Here is a 12078-nt window from a genome sequence, read left to right on the forward strand (position 1 = left end):
CATCTGTAAAAACAAAAACATTTTAGTTGTTACAGTACCAAAATTCCTATACATGTATGGAGATAATCAGATCACCTTTTGTTAATGATGTTATTGATACAAGAAGCGTCGTCTTCATCGCACTATGTGATCACAACAATACATGTAATTTTAAAACGTATGGACAATAACGTGGAGATATGCATCCGACATCACCTCGAGGTCGGCGAATCGAGATATTCTGGAGGGGGACCTATCGGGTGCCCATTAATTATTTTAATGCCGCGCCGGTCCATTTCCGCCGATATCTTTCGTGCCGAACAAGTTATTTGTCGAAAGTGTCAAAACTGAGTATAAATTAAGGGTCGGGCGAGAGGTCGTACGACGTAACTGCCTCACGTTCCATCTATAAAACGCATTTTTAATTGTCGAACGATTAAAGTTGGATGATTTCCGACGCCATTAAGGAATACGCGGTTTTTTCTCCTGCGTTTTCATCATTTTCCTTTTAGGCTTACATGTAGTCCAGTGAAAATCCTTTTAATTCAAAGCAGAGGTTCTGTGTAGAGACTATATATCGAGTCTAGATGAAAAAAACATGTAGAGAATAAAATTGTGCAGTAATTAATTTTTTTTTCCTGAAAAAATTTAGAAAATCGCACTAAAATGAGATATTTGATGTACCTTCTCTTTGAAAAAATAGTAGATTATTAGAGGACAACCCATGTAGCTCTTGTACGTGTGTGATCATATAAATCAGCAGGAATCCTTACGAGAATAAAAATATTATTTTCGAAATATTTTAACTGATGTTTAGAGTTTCAAAGATCCTAATATTGTAGGATATGATTTTGGGCATCCTTTTAACCTGTTGTAAACCGGGCTCTTAAGTTTTTTCCTAATTTTTGGAAGCAACCTTATAAGCAAAAGTCAGCCAAAAATATATCAGAGTTATTGTTTTTGTGCATAATTTGCTTCCATAAATTTTATAGCTCAAAGAATAACTAAAATATTGATTTTAAGTATTAATTACTTCCACATCCCGTTTATTCGCCATATTTAACTCCCTCTGCTCGCTAACCCGTTTCCCTTCTTAAAACATTCTGTAGTGGAAACCGGTTTTTGACAAACAGAGTGGTAATAGCTACTGCAGAGGAGTGTTATACAGATCAATTCAAATTAAGCACACATTAAGAATAAATGTAATATATAACAAATAATAATTAATACAGATAACAAGAAAATTTTGTAATAACTTTAAAAACAATGGAACAAAATAACATAATTGCAGATTGAGAAAAATTTCGGTATGATAGCGACAACTATAACGAAAATTTCATGAGGTTTATTCAAAAAGCAGCAACTAGAAATAGCAAATTACATCATATTTAATGCACGACAAAATACGAAAGCCATCCGTCGGAGATACGAGAAATAACAAGATCATCCAGAAGAAAATAGAAACAAACTTGCAAAGAACATAGACAATACATTGAATACTTTATATAATAGGAACGCACAACAAAAACGTATAGGAGAAAGTAATTGAACTGCGATGATTGTTACATCCTGTAATCATACTCCAGAAACCGATATCTGTGATTATCTATATGTAAGTGTATAAAATCTGATACTAGATAATCATTTAAGATATTTCATATTAGTTAATGTATTGCAGAGGAAGATGCAGAACTCTACTTATACTCTACTATATGTTTATATTATATATACATGTATATATATATATATATATATATATATATATATATATATATATATATACCTGGCATATAGAAAATCAATCAAAGTTATCTCCTGTATAAAATATTATCTTGATTATTTAATCTGATTCTAAAGCTTATTTTAAAGTCTATATATGTCCAATAATCGGATCATATGGTATCAGAAGCGTTTTAGTTTACGCACTTCACTATCACGTCCCATATTTAGCTGATTAGCGAGTACATTGGGATGCACTGACACGCTTTCCAAGTACTTCATATAAACACGTTCAATTACACTCGTTGTGGATTCTAGAGGAATATTGCGTTGTATCACTTCGTTCGAAACAAACTTTGTTTTACAACCGCTGAATGAGGGGTATATTAGATTTGCTAGCGGTACCCCACAGTTGGATTGCATTTGACCAAATAGGCTTGAGTATAGACTCATACAGTAATACCTTGTTATCTAATGGTATGGATCCGATGAGTCAATATATTTGATATAATTTAAGTCCAAGTTATACACAGTTATATTTCAGTCACATATTTTATATTTGCTCCAGATTGGAGGTTCATTGATGTTGTGACTGGATCATCATGAGAGGCTAAGATTGCTGTGCCGTCTGCATATGTTGCCACAGTGGTTATTTTTGTGGTGGGTAGATCGGCTGTATACAGAAGATATGTTATTGGACCCAGTACACTACCTTTCGGAACTCCTGAATATATTAGATGTAATTCGATATATTCGTAGCCTTGTTTTACAGTAAAATGTTTATCAATGAGATACGATTTTAGTAACTGATAATCCGGATGAGGAAGAAGTTTCTTCCCGGATGAGAAAATTCTGAGAAATGTCTAGGAAAGCAGCCGAGTAATATCTTTTGTCATTTAGGTCGATGTTTATTTTGTTTACAGGTCTATGCACTTGCTCTGTAGTTCCATGCTTATCTCTAAAATCATACACTAATTTTGATTTAAAAAAATGCTTGAACCATAATTAAGCTATCAAAAATATCAAATATTTAATCCTTATTCTCTTTTATGTCCAACATAACTACAATACAGATTATTCTAACATATAATTACATCAAATAATTCATTCTATTTATATGTGATAGAAAGCGATGCATGTAATCGTCAGTTTAATAAAACATATATAGCAGCTTCAAGAATCGTATTGAGTCAGATAATATTTATTCATATGACTAATACCTTTTTATTTAAGAATTGTAATATTGTTACGAAACAGTACCTGTATAATTAACTGTTGCTGGTCAAGAAAAGATCAATTAATTTATATTTCTACAAATTAGTAATCAATTTGTATAAAACTATTTCGGTTTCGAACAACCTTCTTTATATTAGAAAGCCGATCATAGTCAGACTGTTGCAATGCATATAATGCACCACTGAGTTTTGCATAAGATACAGACAAATGATATATTTAAAAGATTTGGAAGAGTAAGATCCAAATTATTTTATAATTAGAACCAATAGGAGAGTTGCTAGTGATATTTTGAGCTTAGTAATGAAGATATTAATTTATTAACGAAAGTAATTTTGTTGTTTCTCGAAGTATTCTCCATGATGATCAACACACTCTTGCATGCGTTTGAACAAATATTTTTCAATTTCAACTGAGATATCTTCGAAACATGTCTCTTTTAACACACCAACAAACTTCAGGGGCCGAAAAACGTTGTCCTGGCACATTTTTCATGATATATAGGAATAAAAAAGTCATTTGGAACCAAACCAGGATTGTACGGAGGTCGACCCAAAAATTTTACCTTTTTACCAACGAAATAGGCGGTTGCTTCAATAGATGTGAGATGCTTGTATTGCTATTATGAAGAATCTTTTGTTCTCACGTCTGTTTTCAAATTTCCCACTCACTTTTGGTAATCAAATGGTCGAGTATATGTCTGAATACACAAATCTTTGTTGCTGTAATGGCACGGTTGCCACATGTTGCCGAAGAAACGGGAGATCATGTGTCAGACAGATCAATTTCTTAGAAGCTTTTGATGCATCTTACCAAGCTATCTCGCACACAGTATTTATATATCCTGGTACAAGAAGTTGGTGATGTACTCCTGTTTTGATAATTCATATCAAAAGTCTTAAAAAATCATCGTACGAATGCTCAACAAATTAATTGAAATTTCAAGTCACTGTAGACAACACAAGTTGTGCCCAAATCACTAAGAGTTTCAAATAATATTATGGTTCTTAAGGTCAAACTTCCAATTGACAACATCAGATGGAGCCGAACAATACTTAGTATTGCTAAGACGCTATTGAAGAGAGACCCTCGTTATTTAACATCGATATCATTGTACAATTGTTAAACCATAAATGAAGAATTGCGAATGATGACGTTGGATTTAAACTTAGGACTAAATAGTGCTCAAGAAGACAAAAAGTGATATACAGGAACATAACATTTATTTACATATCTCTATAAACATCTCAAGTAATAAAACAGTAATACTGGTCACCTCTTAATGATGATGATGGTAATCACCAGCACCGGCGCTGGCTGAAGCCTGGGCCTTTGCGGAACTGGCCGCAACGGCGGCTCCGGCTGCGGCAGCGTTGGATTGAGCAACTTGAGCGGATTCGGCGGCTCTATAGGCAGCTGATTCGGTTTCTTGAAGTTCGAAGACGGCGCTCTCTAGTTGGTGGTGCAGAGCGGCGAGTCGCTGTTTAGCTTCGTTAACCATGGCCTGTTGGGAGGCAGCTACGCTACCGGCTTCAGTTGCGGCTTTAACAGCAATTTGTTCTCCACCTGTAGTGTAATAGAAACAATATTGCGATGATAGTTCCATGTGGTGTATTGAGGTTTACCTTGAGCTGAAGCGATAGCGGCAGAGAGGGCGGCAGTTTGAGATTGAGCTTGTTGGGCTGCTTGGGCGGCATAACCAGCGGCTTGTTGGGTTTGTTCCAGTTGAGCTATTTCAGCCTGAAGTTGGGATTCAGCTTCGGTCAATTGACGTCTAATGGAAGCGACGATAGCCTGTTTGCCAACCAAAGCAGCTTGGGCAGTTTGGGCAGCCTACAAGATTTCATTAATGTTTTTCCGAATAAATAACACCGAATGATACTTACTCCAAGAGCTGCGCTAGCTAAAGTACTTTGGATACCGAAAGCGGCCTGGCTTCCAGCAGTACCTTGACTTTGGACAGCGTTCTTAGCTTGCACTGCGGAACTTTGGGCCAGGCTGGTCAATTCGGCACCAGCGTATTGTCTACCACCATCATATGATTTAGCTGTTGGTGTAATGAGGACATTAGATATTATCATTTCAGAAGAAACTAAAGTTACCATCAAAATCTCCACCATAACCGCTGGTCAGTTCTTCATAGTGGGAGCCTTCGGCTTGTTGTTCAGAAACTACGATATTTGCAGCAGATTTTGCGACGCCACCAGACGACAGCACCACTATTTATTTAAAAAACATAGTATTTAGCAAAAAACAAAACAAATATATTTGTTAGAAAAACTCACCACAACAAGCAGCAATTACGAAAATTCTGAACATCATATTCTAAAAAGTAAAGTAACGTTTATAACATTGAAACAAGCACCGTATACCCAAAAATCACTTACGAATATTACAGAAAGCTTATGGTCTGTGGACGATTCGAAGAACTGACTTGCTCTCTGCTCGATAAACGATTTGATATTTATATAAAGCGGAGATGGATGGAGGGGCCCAATCATTTCTGCAAAGTGTAAATTTTTAATTGACGGCTGTGCATTAAATTTAATGAGTAATATGCGAACGGGCCCGCTGAATTGGAAACATATCTGCACGGTACTTTCTTCCTATCGCCGTGTTCGATCTATTTTTTGTGTGTGTTATTATTATTCGTCGATGTTGGCTCTTTACCGAATCCGGAATTGAACAATGGTGATTGCGAAATTAATTTTTGATTTTATCGTTGCATTCTTTCGACGAAATTTGTTACTAACCTTAGTTACGGACAAATTTTTGGTTTAGGTGTAATATTTCGATATTTCTTTCTAAAAATTCACATAAAATCAGAAAAAACAGCGATAATATTATAGTGATATAATTATATATTATTTTGAGGTTTGAAATATATTATTAAATACTATTTTGTAATTTGAAATCTATTTTTAAATATATTTCTAATAAAATTTAACAAAACAACAGGTCAGATGAAAAGTCTCCAGTAAAATTAGATTTCTTATTCAATATAATTTTCTTCAAGGGTGATTCACTGATTATAGCGACCCTCTAACTTTTCGATACCATTATTCTAGTACGATTTGTCCTTTTCTTTAATATAGGGTTTGAAGCCAAATTCATGGGTTTTTGACACGGTACATTGTCTGAGTGAAGCAGCACTTTCTTTTTCTTTAAATACGGCTGTTTTTCGACGATTTCATTCCTCAAACGGTCCAATAACATACAAATGTAAAAACGGCATCCATATATGGCATTTTATTAAGAAGAACAATTTTAATACATATATATTAGAAATGATTCAGAAGCGCAAGAGACTTTTGAGCTGTAGTGAGATGTAGTGAGCTATAGTATGGTGTAGGCGTTAGTGCAAAAGCAGAGAATAGTGTACATTTTAAAATAAGTTGATGGAACCTAGCATACTTTAATATGAAAAATCTTTAGTTTCTTTTCCATAATATTACTAATTGAACAAGTCCATTGTTCACATTATAATTTTTAATAATGCCCTTGTGACATTTAAAGATAAAAAATATGTATATCTGAGAACACTCTGTCAGAGGTCCATTTTCTAGTGTCAAATATCTAGATTTAAAAAACTTTTTCAACGATTTATTATACATATAATACAGGTATTATTTTAATACTTGAATGTTTCATTAGAAACGTAAAAGCTTTAACACAAAGTATATTCACTTATTCCATATATATTTGCGACAGTTTCATTCCATATATATTTTCTACAGGAATTATTAAGAATTTTACGTTGAATTGAAGTAGTTCAATAATTTTTATACATTCTTGTGTTTGAGAATTTAAGTGGATTATCTGGTTGTGGTTTATGTCACAACAGTGACAAAGCCTAAGGCAATTTAAAATGGATTTTCTTTCCTTTCATTCGACAATATTGAGAGATAACTACTTCTGACAGGTTTTCCACACATAATATATAATATAACCAAGAAGTTTTGCGATGTACTGTCCCTTAGATGGGGTACAGAAATATGGTTTCTTACTTTAAAAATGACTATATAATATAAACCCAAAAATACATAAAACCAAATGTCTTTTAATATAAAATATCATATACATTTGTAGAAAGTAACATCAGAAATATCAGAATTATTAAATACCATATAACTATAGATTTCAATTAATATTAATTTTGTTGATATTAAATTCAGTTTCGGGAGTATTCATTTTATTAATTAAAGTATGTTCATATCTGTATTGGAGAGGCTTTTTCCTTGTTAAGCAATTTACTGTGCGTGAATATATACAATAAATATTTATAGAATGAGAATATGTACAGTTCGGATGCTTTATTTGATTCAACGGGCATAAAATTTAATGTAAAACATGTTTAATAATTATCAAAGTGTATATTAATATTGTTTATAAATTTCGTCGCATAGTTTTTTTGGGTTTCGGTGAATGGAGGTAAGACGAAATGAAACAGTGGTGTTTATATTATGTGACCGTTATTTATTGGCAATATAAGAAATGTAGATAATACAAAGATGATAAAACGGATGCCAGCGGTGTTACCTGGAGACTAAAACTAGCACGTGTATTTAAATTAATAGTTTTACGATACCTTGAGATAGAATTATTTTTCTTGTTATACCAAATTAAAGCAACCGTTCTTTTAATAAAAATTCTTTAAAATTATACACCACTCCCAATGTAATGTTACGACATCGTGAAATACATACGGATTGTTTCCTATTAGCCAGTAGTACCCATGAAGATTAATTAGAACTGATGTAAGAATGTATATAATCTGGTTCGGTGAACATAGAATGCAACGTAAGAGTTCCTTCATCGTTATTTTCACCGCCTCGTTATATATTCTCTATTTAGATAGCTATATATAAATTATTGAATGTATTCAAATGACTAATAGAACTTATAAACAAGCAGCGCTGCAATTTTTCAGACAGTACTCTATATTCCGACTAGTTCAGAAGTTTTAATATATTTTTAAAATAAACAAAGGTCGTTTCATGTTATTTTCATTGGGCCCTTCAAGTTATATATAGCAATACCTTTCTTTGTAAATAAATAATTCACTTGTTTTTCACTTGATATTAGAGCGCATACTGTTATCTCTTAAATAACATAGTAACATTACAAAAATAGGTGGTAAATATTTAACTGTTTGTAAAAATTTTAAATAATTAAAAAATTAGAAAATTAATTTGGTTTAAATCATAATATAGTTAAGTACTGTAAATGACATATTGCTTTTTTATATTCTGAAGCCCGTTGAAATGTACCGGGTATACCGGAAAGTCATTACCGGTTTTGATTGGTGACATTTGGCTAAAGTATGCAATTTGGTGATTTGTCACGTATATGATTTCATTCTTTTGCAAGAGTTATTAGCTTGCTTCAAACTGCAAGAGTTATTAGTTGAAGACCTAACCCAAGCTAAAAAACATTTGACTGAAGCGTTAAATGTAGCCCAAGAAATGATTAGCGACCGATTACGAGCAATGAGAAAACTCCAAAAGATGGGAAGATGGGGCTACAACAATTGAATGACAGGCAAATGAAAAATCGAAAAACCTTTTGTGAACTGCTACTTCAAACGTATGATCAGAAGTAATTTCTGCATCGAATAGTGACGAATAATGAAAGTGACTTGAAGAATTGTTTTGCTCAAAGGACAAACAGTTTTTCTGTGATGACATCCATAAATTGCCCGAAAGATGGTCATGATGTATAGAATTAAATGGCTTATATTTTGATTAATATTGACGATTAATAATAATTTTCTTGAAAGTATTTTCTTTAATAAACCGGTAATGTCTCAATAGTTGAATATCCTTTAAACCAATCCAATATTTGGCTTATGGCAACAGGGAATTCCTTCTATTGTTGCTATAGTCACGGCTTTCGCAAATTTATTTTTATGTTTATTTATAATTGTGATTGTCTATAGAAAAAGTGCAAAATCCCAAAAAGAAAACCCAGCCCATATTAAAGTCCAAATAAACCTAAGTTCCTAAAAATTATCCCAAAAGTCTTACCGAGCCTGATTACTGGCTTGACTGGGATCATTTTTCTTATGGGATATACCTTTATATACAAACATACCTTTACGACTATACCCCAGCAAGATCCAAACCCGCCAATATCGCAACAGCAAAAGTTCTGTCGCCTTTACCACCGCAGCTATAATACTGTTAATGTCTCTTAATCGGATAAATATCCTTCTTTGAGATATGAAAACTATTAGCAATCAGAAGAAGCTCCATTAGTCGAATATAATAAATTATTCAACATCTCTATTTCTTGATTTGTGGGAAAGGCTAAAATATTCTTGCTCTTCAAACAAACTTTTTTCTTCAGTAAACCAGTCCATTTTCAAGAATGATTGCATTCAACTGATCAAAAGATAATAATAATAATTTGAAATTATTGCTACCCTCATTTCGTAAGCGAACAGAAAATACGATGCGATACAGAAACAAATATTAAGTGGTTAAATGCGGTTTGGTCGGCGATTAACTACTATTAAGCAATGTCCCTTAACTATTAAATTGCATGCTTTCGATAATCTATACATAAAATAACAGTTTTCAGTTAGTATTATTTAGTTTTTCAGTGTATACAGATGCTAATCATGGTACACTAAAAATTACACCTTCGACATTCATTACTATTCTTGTTTGATGCGAAGAACACTTCTAGAATCGTATGGTGATAGTGCTGCGTCATATACTAATTGTCCGTTTTCAAATATTTAAATATAATTTAGAAAAAATTCGAAAACAATTAATTACAAGACTTATTGTTGAAAATGAGCAATGAAAATGCCACCCGAATTTACTAGTAATGCGATTTCAAAACGGCTTAAGTTAATATGCTATGACAAATCCAAGTGCAAGAAGTCATTGGTTAGTCTGGAATAACCATTCACATCGATATCGAAACAGAATATTTAAAATTATAAAGTCTTGCTATGCAAGTGGTGGTATTAGCAGGGTGCAGTGTATTACGAACTATTAAAACTGACGGGAACTGTTATAGCAATTATATAAAACCAGCAATAGAGAGAAACATACAACACGTTGCAAAAGTCGCAAGCAATATACTTTTATAGGTCGAATTGGAAGTTATGCTGGACCCTCCGCACTGCCCAGACATAACATCTTCTGATTACCGCTTGTTCATATCGATAGAGTATGGCATGGTATAGACAGGGTTTCTTAGTACTGAAGATGAATTAAATACATCATTTTAGTGATTGTTCCTTACTTCTTACTATCCTAAAATCTTTTTATTTAGTCTACATAGAGTAGTCTATAAATATTGGCATATAAAATGTATAGAAAACAACTAACTCATTCACTACGGGTTCACGTTTGACTCTACCAATTAATTAACTCAGTTTATATCAAGCAAACAGCCATCGATCCATATAAATACTTCTTATTATGTTAACTTGCGTGCACACTAAACGCATCTGTTATTTTGTTTGTCGTTTATTTTCGAACCGGTTCTCTCGCCCAGTGATACCCATTAACCGTTCTACCATCACAGTCGTAAAGTTGTCTCTAGAAACACCTATATATAGAACGGTGTATATACGGCATACCGATCGGAACAAGCAACCGCGTACAGGACATGGAGCAGAAAAAGAAAAAAAACGAAAATACCCTAACACAAAATTAGAGATCGTAAAAGTCCGAATCCATCACCGATATTCCCACCGGGATGCGATTCTAAATACGATGCCTTGTAGCTAAGGAAGAACGGTCTCTATACTGCTGCCTGATTGAAACACCGAACGGCTTCACGTACGCTTCTCATGAATATATTAAAAAATCGGTTATTGTTTCTGACGCTGATGACTTAATCGAGCTGATTAATGATCGTCTTCTCGATGCGATCTCGTAGGATTGAGAAATTAATTTTCATGTCGTAATTACTGCCGTTGTTTTTTTTTGTGATTTTTTCGGGTTAATTTACACGTAAACCTGAGATTAAGTTACAAGATCGTTTAGTAGCTTCTAGGAAATGAAATGGAGATTTTCGAAAAAAAAAGGAATGAACTCACCGTTAACAAATTTTGAGTTTAATGATTTTCAATTTTTCAAGATTCTGCGGATAAAAGGTTTTTTACAAACTTGGTGAGTAAGTTTTTTTTATTACTCTTAGTAGTTCCACAATATATTGTCCAATAGGCAATAAGCATTCCTTATATATATATATATATATATATATATATATATATATATATATATATATATATATGGCATTTTCTACATGGCATGTAGAAAATCACTTAATTAAGCAATCTCCTGTATAAAACACTATCTACAACAAACTACAAAACACTATGGATGTCCAATAATCAGATGAGATGGTGTTGAATGTTTTAGTCTACGCACTTCACTATGGCGTCGCATATATATAACTGATTAGTGAGTACATTGGGATGCACTGACACTCTTTCTAAGTACTTCATACAAACATGTTGAATTACAGTCGTTATAGGTTCTAGAGGAATATCGCGTTGTATCACTTCATTTGAAACATAGTATGGAGCATCGACAATGCCTCGCAACACTTTATTTTGGAACGGTTGAATAATATATATATTCGATTTGCTAGCTGTACCCCATAGTTGTATTCCATATGACCAAATAGGCTTGAGTAAAGACTTATACAGCAATACCTTGTTATCTAATAATAACTTGGATTTGCGCCCAATGAGCCAATACATTTGATATAATGTAATTCCAAGTTGTTTAAGATTCATTCCTCTTTTTCTATATGGAATAAATTTATTATTGCTATTGGGGTCTTGCGCTTTTGATTATACATGAACTGCGCATACACAGATATACTTTCTTTAATTTTTATTTTCCAAATTGGGGTCCAGTTATGTATATTGTCACATGCCTTCTAATTTCCTTGTGGCTTGTTTATAATTGTGACTGTCCAAAAGGCAATAGTGTAAACCCCAACAATAAAAATGATACCAGTTACACAGTAACCAGGCTGGGTAAAACCGGATATTTTCTGGAATTACTTGTATGTTAGTCTCTAGTCGGTCGCTAGGCTCAATATCGAGGACCGTGGTTTGGAGCCCACGTTAAACAGTAGGTCCAGTCCCTATATAAACTACCAGATAAACACTAG

At 33.3% G+C, this 12078-nt stretch overlaps 1 protein-coding gene across 1 annotated transcript in view; it reads right to left on the reverse strand.

Annotated features, from left to right (window-relative positions):
* Window positions 1-4135: 4135 nt before the first annotated feature.
* The window catches only part of side (motor axon guidance molcule sidestep), a 278234-nt gene continuing 270291 nt past the window's right edge, over window positions 4136-12078 (reverse strand). The window contains exons 15-20 of the mRNA XM_076404051.1: window positions 5319-5434; window positions 5217-5256; window positions 5034-5150; window positions 4818-4978; window positions 4557-4764; window positions 4136-4497 (exon numbers count right to left, since the gene is read on the reverse strand). Of these exons, the coding sequence (XP_076260166.1) occupies window positions 4211-4497; window positions 4557-4764; window positions 4818-4978; window positions 5034-5150; window positions 5217-5256; window positions 5319-5434 (929 nt within the window). The 3' untranslated portion in view covers window positions 4136-4210. The remainder of the gene's footprint in view (window positions 4498-4556; window positions 4765-4817; window positions 4979-5033; window positions 5151-5216; window positions 5257-5318; window positions 5435-12078) is intronic.

This window comes from Rhynchophorus ferrugineus, unplaced genomic scaffold (assembly GCF_030347505.1).
Source record: "Rhynchophorus ferrugineus isolate W39M unplaced genomic scaffold, kcgeb_rfMv2 rfM4, whole genome shotgun sequence".
Classification (NCBI taxonomy): Eukaryota; Metazoa; Arthropoda; class Insecta; order Coleoptera; family Curculionidae; genus Rhynchophorus; species Rhynchophorus ferrugineus.